General features: G+C 35.3%; 5 protein-coding genes across 6 annotated transcripts; 3 read left to right on the plus strand and 2 right to left on the minus strand.

Moving 5' to 3' along the window:
* The first annotated feature begins 1,687 nt into the window (after positions 1-1,687).
* On the plus strand, positions 1,688-5,690 carry LOC101251130 (uncharacterized). Its single transcript, XM_004230771.5, has 7 exons — positions 1,688-2,067; positions 3,235-3,292; positions 3,497-3,577; positions 3,783-3,818; positions 3,945-4,184; positions 4,266-4,407; positions 4,626-5,690. Exons 1-7 carry the CDS (start codon positions 1,892-1,894, stop codon positions 5,108-5,110), a joined length of 1,218 nt encoding a protein of 405 aa, XP_004230819.1. The 5' UTR covers positions 1,688-1,891; the 3' UTR covers positions 5,111-5,690.
* A 1,940-nt stretch (positions 5,691-7,630) lies between these two features.
* Positions 7,631-10,366, plus strand: nii1 (nitrite reductase). Its single transcript, NM_001346905.1, has 4 exons — positions 7,631-8,105; positions 8,510-8,864; positions 8,960-9,248; positions 9,442-10,366. Exons 1-4 carry the CDS (start codon positions 7,724-7,726, stop codon positions 10,177-10,179), a joined length of 1,764 nt encoding a protein of 587 aa, NP_001333834.1. The 5' UTR covers positions 7,631-7,723; the 3' UTR covers positions 10,180-10,366.
* A 496-nt stretch (positions 10,367-10,862) lies between these two features.
* LOC101264163 (GDSL esterase/lipase At5g03980-like) lies at positions 10,863-12,313 on the plus strand. The gene has a single exon (XM_004231363.5). It carries the CDS (start codon positions 11,013-11,015, stop codon positions 12,147-12,149), a length of 1,137 nt encoding a protein of 378 aa, XP_004231411.3. The 5' UTR covers positions 10,863-11,012; the 3' UTR covers positions 12,150-12,313.
* A 498-nt stretch (positions 12,314-12,811) lies between these two features.
* On the minus strand, positions 12,812-16,188 carry LOC101251724 (uncharacterized). Its single transcript, XM_004230773.5, has 4 exons — positions 16,018-16,188; positions 14,872-15,300; positions 14,064-14,323; positions 12,812-13,136 (listed from the first exon to the last, which is right to left on the minus strand). Exons 1-3 carry the CDS (start codon positions 16,090-16,092, stop codon positions 14,093-14,095), a joined length of 735 nt encoding a protein of 244 aa, XP_004230821.2. The 5' UTR covers positions 16,093-16,188; the 3' UTR covers positions 12,812-13,136; positions 14,064-14,092.
* Positions 16,189-16,721: 533 nt separating this feature from the next.
* LOC101252029 (probable N-acetyl-gamma-glutamyl-phosphate reductase, chloroplastic) lies at positions 16,722-23,638 on the minus strand. Of its 2 annotated transcripts, XM_004230774.5 has the most exons (14): positions 23,395-23,638; positions 23,084-23,245; positions 21,880-21,987; positions 21,485-21,571; positions 21,283-21,333; positions 21,105-21,176; positions 20,684-20,803; positions 19,804-19,864; positions 19,634-19,714; positions 18,643-18,722; positions 18,460-18,549; positions 17,849-17,977; positions 17,618-17,755; positions 16,722-17,057 (listed from the first exon to the last, which is right to left on the minus strand). In XM_004230774.5, the coding sequence occupies exons 1-13, from the start codon at positions 23,455-23,457 to the stop codon at positions 17,648-17,650; spliced, it is 1,212 nt and encodes a 403-aa protein (XP_004230822.1). In that variant the 5' UTR covers positions 23,458-23,638; the 3' UTR covers positions 16,722-17,057; positions 17,618-17,647. The 2 variants fall into 2 exon arrangements, with proteins under 2 accessions (XP_004230822.1, NP_001306256.1); NM_001319327.1 differs by lacking the exon at positions 16,722-17,057 and having other exon boundaries at positions 17,648-17,755; positions 23,395-23,457.
* Positions 23,639-23,870: the final 232 nt, after the last annotated feature.

Here is a 23,870-nt window from a genome sequence, read left to right on the forward strand (position 1 = left end):
GAGAGGTAGCAGACAAAAGTATAGGGGTTGGGGACCATTTATATTAGTGGAGTGAGCAGTAAACATTTTATTTGCTTTTCGGCTGAAGCTAGTGCCAGTAACCCTGCGCCCACACTCCTCCCTACAAATAGACTAACACACTGCAATGGTGATCCATTTTTTTTTCTACTCCAATAATCTGTCATAATCTCCACCTCAACATTTTTATTTTTTTTTATATATACCAATTCAAACTTTGTATAATAGAAATTTCATGTCAAAAAGTTTTAAAGTATTTAGAGAATGTTTAAGAAATTGTAATTACAAACAAGTATCCCATAGGTCAGGTCTAATAAAAAGTGTATTCTCAATCTTACTTTTATTTTGTAAAAGATAGATATATTATTTTCGATAGATCTAGGCTTGAGTAAGAACACACGAAAAAGCAAGTATGAAAACAATATGAAGTAATAGATAAGAAAATATGATGCTCGAGGGAAATAATAATCATACAGTAATTAAATAATGTTCGACTATCTACTAATAATCTTCTACTTTAATCATCAACAGTTCTCTTATTTAGGATCATGTCCTCGATAAAGTGTATGTATATCATATCTTGTCTAATCACCTTTTTTTAGTACTTTTATAATCTATCTCTGCTCTTTTCATGTCCACTATACCTCACCATATATTTGTTCTTCTTCTATGGACATACATAAATCAAATCACTCTAGCTCGCTTTCCTCATCTTGTCCCCAACACGAAGGCCTCCCACCTAGTATTGAATATTCATTTTAATTATATTTCTCATAATATGCCTACATATCTATCAACATTTTTTTGGATTGCGAGTTTTTGACCAGTTAAAACTACATCTAATACAAGATGGTTGGCCTAACAATAACTTTGTATATAAAACTTTACTTTAAAGTTTTGGTGTCACATTTTTATTACATAAAAAGTCAATGTGAGGCACCATTTCATTAACCCCATTGATATATGATGAGTAACATTATCATCAATCTTTTTATTTTCTTGGATTAAAAATTCAAAATACTTGGAACTTCATAGAGATGATTTTTGTATTCATTTTCACTTCCCCATATTGCCATGTGAGTTATTTCGCAGAATTTGCACTTAGAGTACACTACTCAACTTCAATCCTTTGAACTCTAGGGTCTATTTCCAATCCTCCAATCTATCGTTAACTTCGCCACGTATCTCAATATCAATCAATATTGTATCATCTACAAATAGCATACACTATAACAATTACCTTTGTATATGATACATTAATTCATCTATCATCATCGATATATAAATCATCTTCCCCTTACATTTTATTTCTAATTAAACAATATCACATATAAATTATAATTGGCGCAGAAAGATAAAGTAAAAAATTATAATGGAACGAGTTTGACATATCAAAATTGGATATTGTAGATACACATGGATTAATAATATAAACTTTAATTTGATAGCAACTTATTCTCAGACAGAGAAGAATATGCTTGATTTGATACCTTGTTATGTGTTTTTCTTAATTTCTTAATTATAATTATAAGACTAAATAAAGTGATTATCTTTTGAGCCTTCGTTGTTTCAGCCGCATTTAGGGAAGTAAGTATAATACTAAATCATATCCAAATCCGAGTATATATTGATTAGCATAATTTCCACGTCATCATTTTTTGATACATTTAGATATCACAGCTTTATAATAATACGACGGCATTATTGACTTTTTCTAGTAGTGGCGGAGGATAATCATCCTAAACGCGTGCTGACAATCTGAGGTGGCACATGTGCGATATTGCACCAACTACACCACCCACATTCTACCTTCATCTCTCTCTACTTTCCGATTCACCTTCCTCCTCTTGATTTTGTTATTGTTCTATCGGCCATGTCAATAGACGGTGGAAGATTTTACTGGGAGAGGAATTCCAATGAAAAGGTCAAAGGAATTGTGATAATCTTCGCTTGGGTTTCAATTCAGGAAACTGAATTGAAGAGCTATGTTGATCTTTATGCTTCTCTTGGTTGGAGCTCTCTTGTCTGCCTTGCCGATTTCGCTACCCTGTAAGCTCAATTGAACTCTTTTTTTTCGGATTAGGAGAGTGATTGTGCAAATTTTGACCTATCTGTGGTTTTATCATTCCATTTGTTTTGCGTTTTTGCAAGTAAACCTCAAAGCTAGATTAGGAGAATATCTAATGACTACAAATGCATGCTAGCCTATCAGTATGGACTATATGCTTCAGTTGTCGTATTTTAGTATTGAAATTGGTGTTAGTGGTTATATATTGTGTTAAATTAAATTGGTTTGAGTGCTCATATTTAGTTATCGAAAATTGAGTCTGTATTCATACAGTGGTAAGGTGTTTAGATCTGATTGTTTAGTGAGTTCACATCACATAAATTAGTTATCTTCCTGATACAGGGAACATTAGGCGCATTTTGTATTTGACTAGTAGTCTTCCCTTTAGAGTATTAAGTAGCTTAATTTAGATTTGAGTTCACAATTGTGGTTATGCAATGGAGCATGCTGGAGTTTTAATGGACACAGGTAATTCCTGTTGTTGGTAAGTTTAGTGGCATCACATTAAACCTTTTCGAGGATAGGAAATAGAGAGTTCGATGATGTACATTAGCAGATTAATCTTTTGCAACTTTCTTCAGATGAAATCTGTGGTTCTTTAGGAAGCAAGTATATTGTGTCTTGCCATTCTAACTTCCGCCAAGACTATTGTTGGTTTGGAACTTCGAAAGTTGAGATGCACTTGGTGTTGGACTGCTGAAGATTGATTTCAGGATTGCCAGTTTAGGCTAAGGATTATCTTTATCTTTTATGTGATTGAAGGAGACAATAGATAAACCTTGGGTCAGGAGATGGGCATGGTGGAGATGTTATGTGATTCTCATGTGGCAGCAGTATGATTTAAACGTTCTAGTAAGAGGCACCGTGTGTTTGGTAATAATGGAAATTTTTAACAATTGAAGATCAACAAGGGGGGAATTTGAGTGTAATGCATCTCTGTTCTTGATGCTTATACAGCCATTGGCATCAAGCTGATTTTGATCATATATTGATTTCTTTTCTGGTTTCCTGTATTGCAAATATATCATGACCTGGATTTTGTTTCTTGTTTTAATGTTGCATCATGAACAGTGTACACCGATGGATATTATTTGTTCCTTTTTTTTGGTGGATAGTTCAAAAGTTTGAGCAGTGAATAATCTATGCAGATACATAACTGAGAAGGCTACATCACTGGCATATTCTCTTCTGAGAGAGCTTGTCGAGGTCAGCTGTTTACCTTTGCTTTTGCTAATATTATATACTTTGTCCTATAGGGTTTTGTTGACTGTATGCGACGGAATCTTGAAACCTAATTTATGAATGGTGATGGGATTATGATGATATAGTCATAACATGCAGTAGATCAGTAATTTGTTGGCCCAGATTTCCCATTTTCATGTTCTAACATTCTTATCTTTAAATATCTAGGAGCTAAGATGTCGGCCTTGTCCAGTTGTTGTGGCAGCTCTTTCTGGTGGTTCTAAGGCCTGCATGTATAAGTTTTTTCAGGTATAGTGACTTCGACAATCACTCACAAGATTTTTCGATGTACTTCTGGTTGAATGCATTCTTTCTTTTTGTGTGTTTGCATCCCCTTTGCTACCTCGTTGAGGTGTCTTGTGGGTTTGACCAGCAAATCATGTTGACCTAAGGATAAAGTCCTTGGTCTTTTGTTATTGGAGAGCAATGCGTTTAATACTTCCCGTTGATGCAGATTGTTAAAGGGAGATCTGAAGCTCAAGTTAATCTGGTACGCAATTCTTTGAATCTGCTGTGAGGTTGGAATACATATATTTCTATGTATTCAGAGATCCATATTCCTGTGATAAATTATTGATCGCATTAACTATTTATTGAATCTTTCACTCTTTTGCAGGAGGACAGCCAATTGGTCATTAACTGCATCTCAGGTCAAATTTATGATTCTTGTCCTGTTGATTTCACTGCAGACTTTGGAGCACAATTTGCTGTGCCTCCCACAATTCTAAAGTTCCCCGGCTCCACACAGCTACTGTCTATGGTTGCGAAAGGTTTTACTTCTGGATTAGATGCCCTATTCATAACTAGGTTTGGATCCCAGCGTTCTGAGTATTGGCGAACTCTTTACTCCTCAGTTGTAAGTTTCAACTAGCTGGAAGTCATTTTGGAAGTCCTAATATGTTATCCCTCCTAGTTGATTTATCCTGTTCCCCTGCAGAGTTTTGGGGCCCCTTTTCTCGTTTTGTGCTCAGAAAATGATGATATTGCACCATATCAATCTGTATGTAAATTTGCTCACAGCTTGCAAGACATGGGGGCAGATATCAAAATGATAATGTGGAAGAGTTCCTGTCACGTAGGTCAGTTGTTGTACATTAGTCTCTTGCTTTACTCCATTCTTGTCATATCATTACGGCGTTTCAGCATTTTTGTTCTTTTGACACACTGTTTTCTGTATTTAGCGCTTGCATCCCTTTTGGTTTTCTCCGGTTACTCCGCAGATATACTGTTGGTTCCAGTTTTGTTTGAGTTACATTTTTTTGAACGTGTGCGTCAAACATTTATCGTAATCTTGCAGGCATGTACAAGAGTGATCCCATCCAGTACAGCATTGCTATAGATCAACTACTTGCTCAGGCAACTTCAGTTTTCTCTAGCAGAATTAGGAAACTAGGAGAGAGAAATGGCTTCGATGATATGCATGATGAAATATCTCACATGATTTGTGACCTCCAAAATGCAGCAGCTGACTCGAATGGAAGTTTTAGAAGAGTTGCAGGGGGACCAAAGGATCACTTTTTCTTGCCAAGCTCATCTGACCGTCATAATGTTAGTGATTCTGGCTCCTCCTCCTCCGAAAGGAAAAATCTGCCTATTTGGCCAAATCCCAGTTTAAGTGCACACACTGTGCTTGGCCAAATCCTTTTTGATGCTTGTGTTCCTAAGAATGTTGAAGGTTGGGATGTTAAGTGTACTTCTTCCTTAAAAGGCCAACCATTTTCCTCAGTGCGTAAGGATTCACCTCTAAATGCCATCAAAATCTTCCGCCGTTCACGGTTATGAGGCCTTTTCTTGTGGAACTCACTTCGGCTTTTCACATTTCTACTAGATGCACTGTATGATTAATATCATAATTTTACCTCTATGTCTAAAAGGGTTATGATGAAATATTGGAGGTCATTTTTCAAGGTGAAACTAACTAATGATCTGATTTGGCTGGCTATTAGAACAAAGTGTACAGGTTAAATGAGTAACACATCTCCTATCTTAATGGGATGGGCAGACATGATGGTGCTGTGTATGAGAGGTGTTAATATATAGAAAGCAGCATGTACCATTTGATTCGTCTGGGAAGTGTTTGAGCCACTCTTCACTTGCTTCAGGTGTGATCTGATGATAAGAAACTATTTGGGAGCCTTTAAGCAAGTGGTGATTTTATATATTGTTCGGTAACATGTACATAAGGCTCTTCTACTTGCTTCTGGGAATATGATCTTTCAGTCTTCCCACACATGTACATAACGTATCTATTCTGCCAGATACTAGTTAGCAAATGAGATAAATTACTGTAGAACTTTGCTGTATAATATGAACCTGGATCAGCTATGTATTCTGGGTGTGTATATATCTGGAAATTTTGAAATTTTCTTGCACTCTGTTATAGGTCGGAAAACCATTCCCCTCTTTTTAGTTGGTTGATGACTTCAGGAAGGTGCAAGATGATAATACTCGTTGAGAATGCTCGGGGTTACCTTACATCTTTTCATGTGTAGCAGTTGCATGCCACCTACTGTCTTTAGTAGGTAAATTACCACCATGGCATATAATACCGTTGAGTCTTTGATTATAGGTGTGAGATTCAGTTTTCAGTATTCATTTTCCTTCTCCTTTTCTAAAATTGCAATTTATGAGTTACCTTGTTTCTCAGAACTTATTTGTGCAACTGGTTCACAGTTTTCATATGTACATTTTTAGTTGATTTTTTAATATACATACAGAGTTTGGGTCTAAGCTACTGGATTCTGCTGTACCCGTTCCATATATTACGTACTGCACTTAACCTTTTTCTGATGCAATTTAACAACAGATGCAAAATTCTCATGGACATCTTTGAAAAACTTATTAGCTTCTAACTACTTATATCTCTCTCATTAATCATTATATGTGGTTAGATTGATATAATTTATTTTTTTAATGGTAGAACTAATAATTCATTTCAAATTTCTTATTTTATTTTTAATGAGATAATTAATACTCGCACAAATATCTTTTTTTATTTTAAATCACATGTGTCAATAATTTGTCTCTCTTAAATATCTTTAGCAAGAAATAATCATAACATCGTGGGCAAAGATAATGACAAAAAACTTTAGGCCACATGTTATGGTAGGCAAATCGGCCTCAGGACCAATACAAGGACTCTTGGCTCTTCTTGCTAACCTGCTTTTTCCTGTCTCTGAAATTAATGGTACGTATATTTGTAGACTTATTATGCCATAATATTGCCCGTAAGGTTGGTGATCACCATTCTCGGTGGAATAGTTTTTAATTTTTTCTTTTAGGATAATTACATTTACGAATTTTGAAGAAGATCCAAGTGTTTTATTACTATTATTATTATAATTAAAATATTTAACATAATATTCACCTTTGTTCTATTTATTACAATGAGAATATACATGCATTTAAACCATGAAATGAGAACTCATATAATCGAATTTTACTTATTCTACATAATATTTTCCTGAAATATCTAAATTTGAAGAAAAAATTTAACAAGATTCCTTTGTTTTTTTTTCTTATAAGGAAAATAAAAATTCTTATCTAGTGATCATATAACATCTTTGTATTTAGCTTTGTATTTTGGAAATGGAGGAAGTTGAATTATTGCTTATGATGTAGAATTCCAAGAATGCGAGGACAAGGAAGAGTGGGCTCCCGTCAAGTAGAAAAACTGAGGCCAGCCAGTTAATTTCTTATCATCACCAATAGCCACACGCCTCTCTTACCCATTCATACTCCCAAAAGGGTACCCTTAAATTTACAAAATCACACCCCAAATATGCTTAGCGTGTTCATCTGAAAATACTCGATAAAATTTATATATATATATATATATATATATATATATATATATAATTAGCGAATATATAGAGATTTTGAATCTCTTGAATACAAGATTAGAGGTTGCCTCATCGATTTAGAATTCAATATTCACCTTAAGGTTCCAACTTCACAATCTTATGCACTGGACCACGTTACTAATAACCAATACTTTTATAATTTTTCATAATTGCTCTCTTAACTAAATCATTTTTAAGAAACCTCAAAAATTACTATTTATTTATATTTCACCCATATCCAAGTTGTTTATTAAATAACTATACCATTTTATGTTGTTTTCTAGTATAATAATCTTAATTAATTCGGTCATTGCAATAACACATTATTTATAAATTTCACTTCACCGTATCCATTCCCCTTTTATGGTCACCTGACACCAACTTGCTACAATGTTTGAAAAGTGTAACGGTAAAAGGGAAAATTCTTGTCCAAACTTATTTTAACATTAACGACCCTTTGCAACAATCAAGAGTCCACTAAACGTTTTGCCACACATCCATTTACTCCCACAGCTCTACAAAATGCTCTGACATCTCTTTTGCAACTTCCAAAATGGCATCTTTTTCTATCAAATTTTTGGCACCTTCATTGCCAAATCCAACTAGATTTTCCAAGAGTAGTATTGTCAAGCTCAATGCAACTCCGCCGCAGACAGTGGCTGCGGCGGGGCCTCCAGAGGTTGCTGCTGAGAGACTAGAACCAAGAGTTGAGGAAAAAGATGGATATTGGATACTAAAAGAGCAGTTTAGGCAAGGAATTAATCCTCAAGAGAAGGTGAAGATTGAGAAGGAACCTATGAAGTTGTTCATGGAAAATGGTATTGAGGAGTTAGCTAAGATTCCAATTGAAGAGATAGATCAATCAAAGCTTACTAAGGATGACATTGATGTTAGGCTCAAGTGGCTTGGCCTCTTCCATAGGAGAAAGAATCAATGTAAGTACTCAACCTCAACTCCACACCATATGTAATAACTAACTCAACTATCAAAAGTTGATTCAGAATTTAAACTTTATAGATTCAGAAACTCGATATATACTATATGTTACGGCAATGACACTTGAGGGTTTAAATAATTTTAAATATGAATTTGTGATTAGATTTGATATCCAAATTCATAGTCAAATGTAAAAAGTTTTGACTCTCGAAATCTGAGCGATAACACACATAAATTGGAACAAAGTGAGTATTTGGTTTGGTAGTATAATTTTTCACATGCATATCTATATTGGGTTGAATCCATCATTTTTCACAAGAACATCCGCCTCTATCACCTACATCTCAACCCTCCATATTACATTATAAAACACTGATTTTCTTTACCAAATTTGTGTGACCAGATGGGAGATTCATGATGAGGTTGAAACTTCCAAATGGAGTAACAACAAGTGCTCAGACTCGATATTTGGCGAGTGTGATAAGGAAATATGGAGAGGAAGGATGTGCTGATATTACGACAAGGCAAAATTGGCAGATTCGTGGAGTAGTGCTGCCTGATGTGCCTGAGATTCTAAAGGGACTTGAAGAAGTTGGCTTGACTAGTTTGCAGAGTGGCATGGATAATGTCAGGAATCCAGTTGGAAATCCTCTGGCTGGAATTGATCCTGAAGAAATAGTTGACACAAGACCTTACACTAATTTGCTCTCCCAATTTATCACTGGTAATTCACGAGGCAATCCGGCTGTTTCTAACTTGTAAGTCTTCCATACACAGAATATAGGTTTTCCTATGCTATAATCATTTTGTTGTGTGAGAAAATTAGAGTGGTTTCAATTTGCAATGTTTGTAGGCCAAGGAAGTGGAATCCGTGTGTAGTAGGGTCTCATGATCTTTATGAGCACCCTCATATCAATGATCTTGCATACATGCCTGCCATAAAAGATGGACGATTTGGATTCAACCTGCTTGTGGGAGGGTTCTTCAGTGCCAAAAGATGTGATGAGGCAATTCCTCTTGATGCATGGGTTCCAGCCGATGATGTTGTTCCGGTTTGCAAGGCAATACTGGAAGCTTTTAGAGACCTTGGGTTCAGAGGGAACAGGCAGAAGTGTAGAATGATGTGGTTGATCGATGAACTGGTGAGTGATACATTGACCATTTTCATGCATATTTTGTCTTAAGTTTTAACAATTGGCCTCAACAAAGTTTTCTAATTTGATAGTTTTCTGTAGCAAGTCCTACTTCATGTAATGGTGAAAACTGATTGAAGGGTATCTGTCACATGCCTTATCAGAATTTTCGTTAAACTTGCTCCAATTTCAACTAATGCAGGGTGTAGAAGGATTCAGGGCAGAGGTCGTAAAGAGAATGCCTCAGCAAGAGCTAGAGAGAGCATCTCCGGAAGACTTGGTTCAGAAACAATGGGAAAGAAGAGATTATCTTGGTGTACATCCACAGAAACAGGAAGGCTATAGCTTTATTGGTCTTCACATTCCAGTGGGTCGTGTCCAAGCAGACGACATGGATGATCTAGCTCGTTTGGCTGATGAGTACGGCTCAGGAGAGCTACGGCTGACTGTGGAACAGAACATTATTATTCCCAACATTGAGAACTCAAAGATTGACGCACTGCTAAAAGAGCCTATTTTGAGCAAATTTTCACCTGATCCACCTATTCTCATGAAAGGTTTAGTGGCTTGTACTGGTAACCAGTTTTGTGGACAAGCCATTATTGAAACGAAAGCTCGTTCCCTGAAGATCACCGAAGAGGTTCAAAGGCAAGTATCTCTAACGAGGCCAGTAAGGATGCACTGGACAGGCTGCCCAAATACGTGTGCACAAGTTCAAGTTGCAGACATTGGATTCATGGGATGCCTGACTAGAGATAAAGACAAGAAGACTGTGGAAGGCGCCGATGTTTTCTTAGGAGGCAGAATAGGGAGTGACTCACATTTGGGTGAAGTATACAAGAAGGCAGTTCCTTGTGATGAATTAGTACCACTTATTGTGGACTTACTTATTAAGAACTTTGGTGCAGTTCCACGAGAAAGAGAAGAAACAGAAGATTAATAAAATTTGGATTAGATCATAATGATGGAATGTGCAATTATGTTTAGTGATTATGGAGGTATATAGCTAAGAGCTGGTTTGAATAATCAGAAATATGTTGTGTTCATATCATTTATTGTACGATAAATCAACACAAACATTCCTACTTACCTGAGAATTATTACAAACTATATTCTTTTGAAGCAAATTGCATCCATCCTCCTCTATTGAACATTATTAATACCGTGTTGTTCCTTGTAACTGCAATATCATTTTTTTTTCCAGATGTCATGCTTCTTTGAGTCAGTTCTTGCAAGAGATTTGCTAGCAAAAACTGATACTCAGAAATCACTATGCATCGCGATTACATGGTTTCAATCTTTGTAGTTGCAAAACATGTTGCAGTGACTAATGATTACCAAGAGACAGCAAGAAAGAACAAAATTTCCTTGTTTCTTCAACTTCCTTCCTTCAAGAACCAGTTTTATTTTCTTTTTTTTGGCTCCCTGAAAGAATATACTAGAAAGATATTATATCTCTTTTATTTTCCTTATTCGTTTTTGTAAAAAAGGAAAAGAGAATTCAGTCTCTTTACAAGATATGGAAAGGTTAAAATTGGAGAATTTGGTTTCTATAAAAAACAAAAGTCGGTAAATTTCTACCCAAAAACTATATAATTCTAATCCTAATCCATTAAGGAAACGAATTATAATCAACAAATTTTAATTCCTATCAACTTTAGGAAAGATGTTACCTTCTATAAATATAGTATCTTTTTCACGTCTCCTCATAGTTTTGCCTTACAACCCTAATCTCTTTTGTTCTCCTTAATTTCTTTCTCTTTCTCTGCTTTGATGGCTTCTTACCAATGCAGCAGCCGTTGTTTATTGATCTTGTTGTTACTCTCTTCCTGTCTTCTTATTGTTTCTTCTTTCACTATAGCGAAAGAAGCGGTACCACTTGGTCCGTTTGATTCCATGTACAATTTAGGGGATGCTGATTCTTCTTTGTCATCATCATCAGCTAATCATATTGCTGTGACCCTCAATTTGCCTTCTCCACAACCCTACACTCAAGAAGGCACTGAATTCGTAGAGTCTGGCCTGAATTTTGCGACCCCTGGAGCAACCATCATGAAACCCTTTTTCTTCCTCAAGAATGGCATCCCACCACCTTCTCAGTCTCATGACCCATCACAGATTGTCACATTCATGAAGGTCTTTTATAAACATTGCTTCAGCTTTCATGACTGTGGAAAAAACAAGCTTCTTCAGAAGGCACTCATCTTTATGGATCAACCCAGCATCAACGACTACAAGCAGGCCTTCTTACATGGAAAATCTATTTCTGAGGTGTCCCATCTCGTGCCTGAAGTGGTGGAGACCATTAAGAATTCAGTAGAAAGACTCGTCAAAGAAGCTGAAGCAAAAACTGTTGTGGTTTCTGGAATTGTACCCATGGGCTGCTTTCCGGGTTATCGGACTCTGTTTACTGAGGGCGATTCAATTGACAAAAGCAGATGCCACAAGGGACTGAATATGTTCGCAAAGCTTCACAATGATCACCTTTGGCAAGCAATTCTGGAGCTGCGTATGAAATACCCTGATGTTCACATCATATATGCAGATTACTACAAAGCGTTCATGGACCTTCTAAAGAACCATACCTTTCTAGGATTCAAAAAGAATACTTTGATGAAGGCATGTTGTGGCAGTGGTGATGGTCTGTTCAACTTTGATATGCAAAAGATGTGTGGAGATGACGGAGCTGCTACATGTTCTGATAGGGCTTCTTATATACATTGGGATGGATTTCAACTGACCCCTGAGGCTTTGGAGAACCTGATTGATACACTCTTCAGCCATAAAGGGTTCATATTTCCAGAATCCAAGTTTGGAGAAGATACAGCAGCATTAGAAGGGCATCATTCCAGGAACCATGGAGGAGTCAAAGACATGTCTTCTATTGTGAGGCATTTACTCTTCGTCTAAGATAGTTGTTTATGTTCAGTTACATCTCAGTAAATAGTATGGGTTCAAAGAGTAGGCCCTGAGTGATTCATATATATGTACAGGGGAATGCCCCTCTTAGCTTCTGTAACAACTAACTATACTTTTGAGTTTTATCAAATAAATGTATCCTGATTTGATTCAAATATTATTCTAGAGATGATTTAAATGCTTATTAAGTACCCTGTTTATCTTGTTGTGTTATCTTTCAACCTTATTCTTAAGCCAGAGATTAACAACTAAGGGTTTGACTGTTTGTAAGAAGCTTAGAATCAGAAAGGACTTAAAATGGTGGATAACTCAAATGCCCTCTTTACCAACTCAAACTTGGATTATACCAAACTTGGGTGCTCAAATAATCTATTGAATCTTCTTTTACCGTTCTGGTCTACTGTTTATCACATGCTCCACTTCCATACTTACCATCAAGGTTCCAATAATATCTATCTAAGATGACGTAAGAGACTGAACACAATGTCACCTGCAAACTTTGCACATATTTTCGTTATCAGTTCAGATATGCTCCACAATCTGAGAACATTCCCTCTCATAAGGAGCACTTCTACTGTCCTACCATGCTCGACGCGTATGATAAATGTCACCTCCCAATCCAGAGAAAACCTCAGTCATGCAGGGGCATCAAGTCAATGGCAAGAGGTCTTTTTTCCAAATGGATAACCTCAAAACTCATAGGAATCCAATTACAGTGAGAACAAAGTAAAAGCAATACAGCAGAGATATACTTCTGTGAAAGGACGTGTACACTGAGGATAAATATAAAAATGTTTACAATGACAATTATTAACTGCGGTACCTATTTTTCAATTGCAAAGAAGCTTTCACTTTCTGCACTAGAACTAAAAACCAAAGCCCCTCCTGAAGCGAAAACCAAATACCTTAGAACTCGGTCGTCCAATAGCCAATCAATTGATTGCTGTAGTAAAATTTGCCAAAAGTAGCGATTTGCCCCTAATAAAAATAATTTCATCAGTCAACAATACTGGCTTGCAAATATCATATTTCCTAAACTATGAAAGAAACTTCCAATGGCAACACAGTGATACCCAAAACAAAGAATCACTTGCATTGCTGTCCTGACAACATTTAACAGTTTGAATATTAAAGGCAACTCGTGTTTCTATTAACAACATTTTAGAGATTTATAATTGAAGAATTCCACATCAAAAGGTTAAGTCAATTACTTAAATGGTCAAATATTGAAGAGAAACCTTAATCACAGAGACTATTATAAAGGGATTACAAGTATACTTAAGCATAGTTAAGAAACCACACATTATTGGATGTCTTTGTCATCATAACATTTACATTAAGCCTAAATGTATTTCAAACAGCCTTTGAAGTTGGAAGCTCAAATTGTTGCTGAAAGTATTCAAGAGCTGCCAAGAGAAACCTCTTCTCTGAGTAAGCATTACAATCAAGACCTTAGCATAGAGGACATTCATTTAATTGGAAAGGAAGTAAAAAAGGGCACAAATTTAGCTTAATGCACTTCACAAGGAATACGAGTTTTGACTCTCAGAACTATTAATCTATTATCATTAATGGAAACCTTTTATAGACCGAGATTCAGTGCAGGCAGACTTACTACTACCAAGTGCAAAAGATTGCATTCAAGATTCCCTTTGACCCTTGAAATATGAAAAGAGCAAACATGAACCTTACAGTAGACAAAAATATGTCTCAAGCAAATAAAACGCCCAGCAAAATTTTCTCCCTTTCTCATTCATAAAACACCAATTGTCAAGTATTGGCACCTGTATTATTTTTCTTTATTGATAACCAAAAGAAAAGTGCATGTATCATTTTTAGGGCACAAAGTAGCAGCGAGTTTCAATACGGAAATGAATTTAATTTTAGGAGAACAAATATTATTACCGGTTCAAATACTTGTCGCCAAAAAGTTACTACAGTCTATTCTGTTCAGGATCAGCAACTACTGAATCAGGCAGCGTCGTTTCTGCTGACTTCCTAGGCCTTCTATACCAGAGGAAAGCAAACCACAAAGTCCTGAACAATGCCCCATTTGCAAGGTGTGGGATAAAAATTCGACCCCAATATGGATAATATGGTCCTGGCAACTTTAGCAGTGTGAAGAAAAGGCCAATGACGATCAAATGCCAAGGAACATCTGCATTCTAACATTGTAAACAGAGCAAGAAACATGTCAGAACACAACCAGAATCCGTTCATGTCGTTCTATTCTTGGACAAAGCAGCAGAACAATTCTACACATATAGCGCAAACATGTGACCATCATTGCAAAAAGCCAAACCGGGATAAGTTGAAGTTAGCAGGAAAAAGTAACAAGGATATGCAAACAGAATAACATAGAGACGGAAGAGTCTGTTATTGTAGAAAATAATTGCGAACATTTTTTCAATTTAGTTTCTAAGTTTTACCAACTAGGTAGTGAAACTCTAGAGGGAATCTAATAGATTTTCGTTTTGTTTGAGAAATGATCTAATAGATGCATTTAAATTGGTAATATTTGATATATTATTTATGTAGAAGACATAATTAAGTAAAACGAAAGTGAGCTTTCCCCTACAACACAAGCTTTTAGATGAGATGTTCACACACTTTAACAACATGCATGAATCAGAACTGTATCAGCAACATGGAATTTAACCATCAACAGTCTTCTACTGGAATTTCATGTGCAATGTAGAGCAAAAACGATCACCTTGAGATATGGAGATGACTCCAAAGCTGCTGACTTTAAGATGCCAGCAATAGCAACACCAGCAAGAAAAGGAAGCAGGGTGATATAAAGCTTCCTCTCATGTGCACAGTAAGACAACTCACTGATTGAGGTAACTACAAGTACGGGTACATACAAATATTTGGTAACTGTCAAAACAATGTCAAGAATAAGTTGAACAAAATGGTCCAGAGCTCTATTCCAAGGGAAACTCTTGACAGGTGCAGGAGTATTGTCCCACAATTTCCTTGCCTGGTCTATTACGTTCTCCAAGTTAAATTTGTGAGGTTCATCTGATCGTCCAGCTGCTATGTTCATATTGCAGATTATTTTAGGTCTTGAAATCGGACGTGTCCCATTTGATCTGATGCTCAAATAGCACGTACTAGACTTAATCAACAATGGTAAAATCTGCCAAAGATAGAATGAGACTGTCATCCAGATTGCGTAAACCGGAGAAAAGAAGCAAACAAGGAAAAGATGAATAACAAGAACGACAACGATAACAATAAAGTAAGAGCAACAAAAGCAAGAAAAGAACCAAAAAAAAAAAGAAACAATAGTAATTGTACTAGTAGTAGTGGGCACTGGGCAAAGAACAACCACTAACCTAGTAATCCAAATGAAGGGCTACAAACTTTCTCAAATTAAATTATCAAACAAAAAATGGAATGAAGTAAGCGTACATTCCCATTTGGATGTAAACATAGAATTATCATGGTTTCCATACAACAAGAAGCTGAACAAATGACTTAAAGAAGAACAAACAGAAGAGCCTATCAAGTTTCAACAACCAGCTCTACATGGATATGAAAATATATCAACAACAACATACCCAGAATAATTCCACAAGTAGGGTAGAGTGAACACAAACAATACAAAATGTCTCTGTGCCATAAATAAAGAAACATTCCACTAATTGCCAAGAAATCCAATTCTTTAAATCCAGAATCAGATACATGCTTAAATATTTCAAGAAACACATATGTCTACGCCACGAATTTAAGGAATTCAATAAAAACCAGAACTCTATAAGTGGGTGCAATTCTCAATTTATATACATGGAAGAAAACGAAGTCTAATAATAATGGGGAAAATATATTAAAGGAAGTAGGTAATGTTGGTCACCTGAACACCATTAGCGAGTGGAGAATTGAGTTTGAGAGCCATCATAGCAGGGAACTGGGTTTGTGTAACTGCCATGAAAGATAAGGTCTTCTCCACATGAAATTGAGGGGTTTAAGGGATGGGTTCTTGGAGCTTGGGAGAGTGGTGCCGGATCCGGGTAATACCCACTCCTTAGATGGGCCGTGTATTTAAAAGAAATTGAAATAGAAAAAGACGAATATACCCCCATTTTATAATTTAAGTCATATTGAATTAGTTTATTTTAAAATAAAAATACTTGTAAATTGGCTGCCACGTGTCCTTAAAATTTACTTTATCCATTTTTTTAATTTGCAGGGGTAAGCAAAACAGGTAAGGTGTTCTTTTCAAGAAACATGCAATTTTTGGAACTAAAAAAAAGATGAATTTTAGAATTATTGTTTTTAACGAAGAATATATCATACCCGAGTCACAAATTAGTCCCTTTTCCTTTTGAAAATTAAAGAAGTCATAAACATTATCTAGTTTTGAGTTTAAGATTGATTATTTTTTTCCGATGAATATCGAGCCCGCCCACTATTCTCTTTTAACTTCTCCTTAGATGTTCCATTTTAGAAGGAAATTATTACTTGGTTTTTGTTAACGATTATTTAGACATGATCATTTGATAGTTAATTTAATTTTGATTAGTTTCATTAGAAAAAGGTAGTAATTTGCCAAAAATATGACCAAAATGATTTAGTACAAAACTCTTAGTAAAATGCGCATTACTGGTCCATACTTGACATTATTTGGTTTTATTCAAATATGACTCCAAGTTGCCAACGCCGTGGGGTTAATTGCTTTGCATGAACAAGACTAAACAAAAGGAGAGAAAAAAAATGGATACAATACAGCACCCACATCCACCCCTGTTCAACTTTATCTATGGCACATAATTTCCTTCTGGGGATTTAAATAATGTAGGATACAACTGATGACTAAGCCGGGAGCCCAAAACTTCTACAGCAAGCAAAACTTGTTGGAAAATAATATGACTTCACAAATACCTGCAAGGAAGGCTGGATACAAAAGAAAACAGAAATGTCAAAAGATGTTCAGGGCTGCCTTTCAAATCATATACGGATTCCGACATATTGCTCAACCATGGGAGGGGGACAGAGTGGTAACTAAACCAAAGAGTTTATAAGGCTCTTTGGACCATTATTTGCTCTCAGTGACTAGATCAGCTAGAATCAGGTCTAGCAGAGTATGGACAAATTGAAAATATCTGAAGTTGATACTTGAATTTGAGCATCAAGATGCATAATTTGACTCATCAATATTCTTTTTGGGGGAAGAAATCACTTAAGAGTTTAGTCTTTGCGGGGAATTGAATCTGAGACCTTATGATGCTCGGTCCACTTTATAGACTATTAGGCCTCACCTTGGGTGCAACTCAACAATATTCTACATAAAACCTAATTCAAATTACAAGCATAGAGAAAAAAAATCGAGAAAAATGATTATTTCGTTACTTAATTGAAAAACTTGTGCAGAACGGGCAGATTTTAACTAGTACCAGTACATACATACTCATGTTGCTTCACAAAAAAGCAATTGCAAGACGAAAGAGCTTTACCATCAGGAGAACTGAAACACAAAAATTGTTCTACGGAAACAGAGGCAGGCAACCGAGTCCCAAGTTCTCTGGAATTCCCATCATTAAGTTAAGATTTTGTAAGGCTTGTCCAGAAGCTCCCTTAACAAGATTATCAATCTACAAAAGGCAATTGGGAGTTCAAATTTAATAACCAACACCCAATCTAACAAAAATATCAGATAGTGTACAAAAAAATTCTACAAAACTTACAACAGATATTATTATTGCTCTCCCAGGAATCCGGTCTGGAAATACATTCATGAGGCAATAATTTGATCCTCTAACATGTCGAGTATGGGGAACTTCTTTGTTCTTCAGCAACACCACAAATTCTTCATGCTGGAGAAAGCGAAATACATACATATATTAATCAACCTAACGAGAAACATAACCATTTTACTTTGCATATGCAGATGGAATGATATATCGTAACTACTTTTTTGGACTCCAGAAAAAACAGGATAACTGCTCTACTCGCACAAAGATATATATCTCAAACTCTTATGTGGGTGGGATACAATGTAATATACATTAAGTCAACAACATCCTAATTCCAGTTACAACTACAAACGGTATCTAAGAATCACAAAGAGTAGTGTAAAGCCTTCTATAAAAAATGAGAACTCTTACAAATTTGAAAAGGAAAGAAAATATTGGGATGTCATAATCGTAAGCAACCTCACAATACACTGAAAACAGAATCAATTGAGGAAAATACTAACAGGAGAAATGGAGTTCTATTGGTCAATGTGCAGAAACAAAAATGGAAATGAAATCCATGAATAAAATGCTGCTCAGGTAATGCGGCAGGAAGAACATACCTCATAGTAGTTACCAAGGTGATCTTTCAAATCCTGAGTTGTCATGCCTGGAGCCATTTCCACATAAATAGTCGATTGCATACCACGGCTCTGTAGCACAAAAGGAACAGATAAAAAAACATCCTAAGCGAATGACTTGCTGAGCAGGAAGGCTAAACAAACTAGACTGGGTTCATCTATTACCATTGGCATAAGATGTGGAGTGAAGCTAACAGTAACTTTTGAATTTGCAGCTTCTGATAATCCTTGTTCAATCTCTGGCACTGTAAATAATATCAGAACTCTCACTAGTAAGATTACACTTGATAAGAAATTCTGAAGCAAAACTCAGGTGAATGGAGATTTTGTCAGCATGAACTACTAGTTTTCGGAGTTCTGAATTCTTGAGGTACATTAGATGATACAAACAGGCACATGGAAGAGATAAACAGATGAACTTCATGCAGAACCAGAGTCACTCCACCAGCACCATTAAGTTAAAAGTTTTTGGGCATCTCTGACAAAAGATTACTTCTAAACTAAGGTTAATTACAAAATAGATTACAATATTCATCAAATAATGAGTATTGTTATTGATCCTAGTGTATTGGCTTAATAATAGTCTTTCATTTTACAGCAAAATACTGTTTCTAACCTTCTAAGAAAGAGTGATGCTATTGCTATTTAAAAAGACAGATGAAGTTTGCTCTTTTTTTATTTTTTATGAATAGACTTATAATATTTTGATGTATAAGTTCTTAAAATACATTTTATCCATTTCTGAATTGGTTCAACCTTCAGCTAGGTCCGATGGAGTATCATGTTAAGGTGAGATGAATTGTCAATTTTTGATACTCCCTCTGTCCCATTTCCATGTCTTACTTTGTTTTTTGGTCTGTCCCAAAAAGAGTCCCTTCATATATTTAGTATGTTTTTTCAATTATAACATTCTACAGGGCAAGTTTAAGACCATAATATTTGAAGTACTGGACCACAAGGTTCAAAAGCCTCCCTTTATTTCTTAATTGTGTGCTCAATCAAACTAAGACACTTCGATTGAAACGGAGGGACTAATTCTAATGTAGCTCTCAAATTTGTAAATGTTTCCATTATAAAAATTAAGAAACAATAACTTAGACAATTTGGATTAACAAATAAAGCTTCATTATTTGCACAGCTAAAATGGATCACTGACCATGCCGATGTCTGGTTATACCATAAGAATGTATTCCTTCGGCTATTTCAGTGTACAAATTTGCTTCTTTTGCACCACGACCTGCAAGATAAAGTTTGAGAAGCCAGTTACTACTACTAAAGTCTACCAGTGGCAGTCATGACTAGGAAAGGGTACAGAAAGTACAAAACCTGCTCCACTAACACCAGATTTTGAGTCAATAATTATGTTTCTTACTTCAATGAAGTTGGACTGCAAATATAAAGAGAGAATCAACCAAGAGTGAGCCATGGAAAAAACACAAGAAAGGAAAAACTAAATACATTAGAATACAGATGTTCAAGTTCTCAACCAAAAGGGGACGTCTTAAACACAAATTTTCAGTCATATTTTGTAAAACGAGCTGGCATGTAGGATGCCATTTTTCTGAGAAAAAACAACTTGCATCCCTGAGCTTACAGAGGAATCTCTTGCTCATTCAGAATCAAGGACAAGAGGAAAACCATTTTTCTCAAGAAAGAGGGATCATAAGATTTTCAGAACATTATAGAAGAAACCCATGACTTCAGATATTAGAAACTGGAAGAAAAAGAAAACCTCTTGTCAAAGACACTTTCAAAGCCACAATACAGCTTTGAATTCCCCTACAGTAGAACCTTAGAATTTAGTCAGATACTTGCTCATTGGAATATGTTTCCACTAAATTATAGAAAAAAAAAAATTTAAGAAAGGTGCTTCTGGATGACTAAAGAAGTTACACAAACATTGGAATTGCTTTCCCAGGATGTCTGAAACTAGCTTTTGATTAAAAAACAGCTGAATATTCGTTGTAGATACGATAGTCTAAAGGTTAACAGGACACAGATAAAAAACCATGAGAAGCAGGTCAAATGAAAGGTTATTTTTGAGAAGATTTTTTCTTCTTATAGTTGTATAAGGGATGATTCATTTAAAATTCAGATTTTCCAACAAAGGAGGCCTATACGTAGATCCTTCCATTTCAAGAAATCTTGACAAACTCATAATGCATGCAATAGAAGATATGCTTTGTTTTTCAACTTAGACACAAACCTTTATCAAGGGAATAAGAGGAAGTTGAACAGATGTAGGATAACAGCCAGGATTTGCAACTAGACGTGCACTTTGAATTTCTCTCCTTGAAATCTCAGTCAAGCCATAGACTGCTTCTTTCTGCATCAGTTGAAAATGTGAGCTTATGTTGGCTACAAAGAGATATATTAGGAATACTAAAGGGAAAATTCTCTCATTTCACATATGAGACTCCAAATTTTCTGGTTATGCCTCCTGGATGTACACCTTCACATAACATTTTGAGTGTGTGTATGTATATATACATTTATTTATTTATTTATTAATCTATTCATTTGATGGGTGATATAACATTATATATCTGCATCAAACATGAAGTTCTTTTTTCTTTTTCATTTTTCTGGAAGTACTAAGGAGGGAGAAAATAAACCAACTACTCTACCTGCAAAGCTGTTGCTTTGTGAGGCTGGCCATACCATTCCTCATACTCAGCTATATCTTGCAATCTGAAGTCCTACATGACCATCATGACAACAGTAAATATAGAAAATGTATGAGATGCAGAGTAAAGAAACTATTTTAAGTACAACGAAAGTATCAAGTCTGAACTGAATGCCTACCGCAGATAGATCAACAACTTTTAGATTTGTTGGAAGACTTTTGATAATTTCCTGCAAAATGTAAGTAATTAACAAAAATAAAAACATAAATGCAAGGCTCCGAATCTCCATTAGAAATTATGATAGACAAAGTGAAACCACTATTCCTTCAATATGATGCTGATTGATTTTGGGAAATCCAAGATATGAAATAGCTACAAACCTGAGTTGTACCATGTGGTAAACAACAAAAAACAGCATCCACAGCAGAGAAATCTGCATCTTTAACAGCGACTAGATTTGGTAGATCCTATATGTGAATAGTAAAATCAATACTTCGTGAGCTTAATTGAAGTGAACAATCCTTTCCCTCAGAATGAAAAGAGCAGGATTGAAAATGATCTTACAACATTCTAATAAAAGAGCTAGATATAGAAGAGACTCAATCTCCTTCATGATACTTTCATTTAGTCAGAAAGTCAAGCAAAAAATAACAATAGCAAAACATATCCATAAGTATTTATCAAACAATATCATACTTTAGAATCCTATATCAAACTAATTCAAAATTGAAGTGAACAAGAAAGAATACAATCGTGCAAATATAAAGATACATACTTGTGTGACCAGGTGAGGGAAAACAGATTCGATTGATTGGCCAGCTTTCCTGTCAGCCGTCATCAAAGTAATCTGAAAATATGGATGATTTCGCAGGAGTCTAATAATCTGCAACAAATTTTATTTTTGTCAAGTGATAATCACAGAACCAAGCTAACAATATATAAGTGAAAACAAGAACATGATGGTAAACAAGAAAAATTACCCAAAATGGCATGATATCGCACTGCAGATACAGAAGATTAACTGAATCGCATAAAGGGGTACAGAAAAGGGCCATTAATGTTCTAGCTACGTTTAATTTTTTATACATAATTAAAATTATAATGGGAGGAAATACTATACTCTTATTCATCTTCCAGAATGTTTCATCTCACATACAACGCATAACTTCCAATGCTGAAAATATCCTTACTGAGTATATCATAATTTAGAATAATAGGTATATTCTTCCACTACGTAAAATCTCAAAAAAAAATGATTTGACTATCCAGACAAATTTTTGGAAGAAATGGAAGATTCATCTTCCATATTAAGAAGTATTCAAACCATCTTGGTTGTTTTAACAGCACACAACAATCAGTAATGTAGTAGCAAATGTAATTTCCAGTTGTACCTTAAAGCACAAACCTCGCATGTGCCAAGTTCAGAACAACTGCATCTACAGAGTCTCAAACAATGATCCAGGTTCACCACTTTTACCAAAAATTGAAGTTTGTCGTTTATTAATATTATTCTTATTTTTTGGGTTTACATCTCCACATGTTTGTAGAGCTCAGTTTTAAAAGTATTAGAGCAACTTTTTGAATGCATCTGAGACAAATAAATAAAAATATAAATAAAGGGAATTACTGGCACCTTAAATTTGTTCTCAGAAGAAACAATGAATTACTGGAATTTTGTTTTCTTTATTATTATTTTTTTTTTTAAAAAAAAAAAAGGCAATCAAAATGAAACAATGAAACACTCCAAAAACTAACTTTTAGCGGAAGAGCAATAGACATCGTTTGTCAAACATAATAACTGGATTGCTGTCAAAAGAGTAATAACTTTAAAATCTTATTTTTAGGCTTATTCTTTTCAAAGTTCACAGAACCAAACGCAAGTTTTTTATTATTTATTTTTCTAAAAAGATTAAAAAAAAATAGAAGTAGAATATAAAGCTAAAGTGCGACACTAGCATCAACAAAGGGCTTGTACTCACCTCTGAACCAGTGTAGCCACTAGCACCTAGCACACCAACACGCAATTTGTCCAATTTGTTAGCTTTACCATCTGCAAACTGCAAGCTTTGCGCTGGTGATGATGACGCCATGGAAGTAACTCTAATTCTGAGCTTACCAGCCTTAGAAACCTTCAGTTCGTCCTACAAATCACTTGTCTAATCAGAAAGAAAAATTGTACGGTATATTTCATTTGAACTATCTAAATACAGATATAGAGAATACATGAAGCCTAATTTTGGGTACAATAATACAAAAGCAGGATTCAAAATTGAGACTTTGGAATACATACTTGATACTTCCAAAGGCAACCTCCATTGAAGAGGTTAGAATTGAGCGCAGCCAAAGAAGCCATTGGAGATGCAGAGTTTGAAGTATGAATTTTGCGAAATGAGAAAGAGAAGAGTAAAGGGTATTTCAGTTTCAATGTGAAGAACAGAGCAGAATGATCCGATGGAATATATGGTTTGACCCGACTCCACCTACTCCCAGTTTACGCTTTGATTTATTGATAAAGTAAAAGCAAATTCGAAATAATTTAATCAAAATAAGTTCAAATTTATACATGCAAACTTACCAATTAAATTATTAAGCATGTACAACTACGGTCTACGTCAAGAATTGGGGCCTTATTGGCATATAATAGATGCCCACTCATTATTTTACTCTTTTTTTTCTATCGTGGCGTAGGTTTTTATTGGAATAGATTGAATTTGAATTTTATCTAAATTTATGTGAGAATTAAGTATATAATAATCAACATATCTT

This window comes from Solanum lycopersicum, chromosome 1, assembly GCF_036512215.1.
Source record: "Solanum lycopersicum chromosome 1, SLM_r2.1".
Taxonomy (NCBI): domain Eukaryota; kingdom Viridiplantae; phylum Streptophyta; class Magnoliopsida; order Solanales; family Solanaceae; genus Solanum; species Solanum lycopersicum.

Excerpts from the sequence above, each read along its gene's own strand:
- LOC101251130 (XM_004230771.5), top strand. The coding sequence starts at position 1,892 with ATGTCAATAGACGGTGGAAGATTTTACTGGGAGAGGAATTCCAATGAA. Across the intron at positions 3,578-3,782 it reads GCATGTATAAGTTTTTTCAG|ATTGTTAAAGGGAGATCTGA; the intron begins GTATAGTGACTT and ends CCGTTGATGCAG. Across the intron at positions 4,408-4,625 it reads GAAGAGTTCCTGTCACGTAG|GCATGTACAAGAGTGATCCC; the intron begins GTCAGTTGTTGT and ends GTAATCTTGCAG.
- LOC101264163 (XM_004231363.5), top strand. The coding sequence starts at position 11,013 with ATGGCTTCTTACCAATGCAGCAGCCGTTGTTTATTGATCTTGTTGTTA.
- LOC101251724 (XM_004230773.5), bottom strand. The coding sequence starts at position 16,092 with ATGGCAGTTACACAAACCCAGTTCCCTGCTATGATGGCTCTCAAACTC. Across the intron at positions 15,301-16,017 it reads CACTCGCTAATGGTGTTCAG|ATTTTACCATTGTTGATTAA; the intron begins GTGACCAACATT and ends TATCTTTGGCAG. Across the intron at positions 14,324-14,871 it reads AGTCATCTCCATATCTCAAG|AATGCAGATGTTCCTTGGCA; the intron begins GTGATCGTTTTT and ends TTACAATGTTAG.
- nii1 (NM_001346905.1), top strand. The coding sequence starts at position 7,724 with ATGGCATCTTTTTCTATCAAATTTTTGGCACCTTCATTGCCAAATCCA. Across the intron at positions 8,106-8,509 it reads CCATAGGAGAAAGAATCAAT|ATGGGAGATTCATGATGAGG; the intron begins GTAAGTACTCAA and ends TTGTGTGACCAG. Across the intron at positions 9,249-9,441 it reads TGTGGTTGATCGATGAACTG|GGTGTAGAAGGATTCAGGGC; the intron begins GTGAGTGATACA and ends CAACTAATGCAG.
- LOC101252029 (XM_004230774.5), bottom strand. The coding sequence starts at position 23,457 with ATGGCTTCTTTGGCTGCGCTCAATTCTAACCTCTTCAATGGAGGTTGC. Across the intron at positions 21,334-21,484 it reads TACCACATGGTACAACTCAG|GAAATTATCAAAAGTCTTCC; the intron begins GTTTGTAGCTAT and ends TACATTTTGCAG. Across the intron at positions 19,715-19,803 it reads ATCTGGTGTTAGTGGAGCAG|GTCGTGGTGCAAAAGAAGCA; the intron begins GTTTTGTACTTT and ends TTTATCTTGCAG.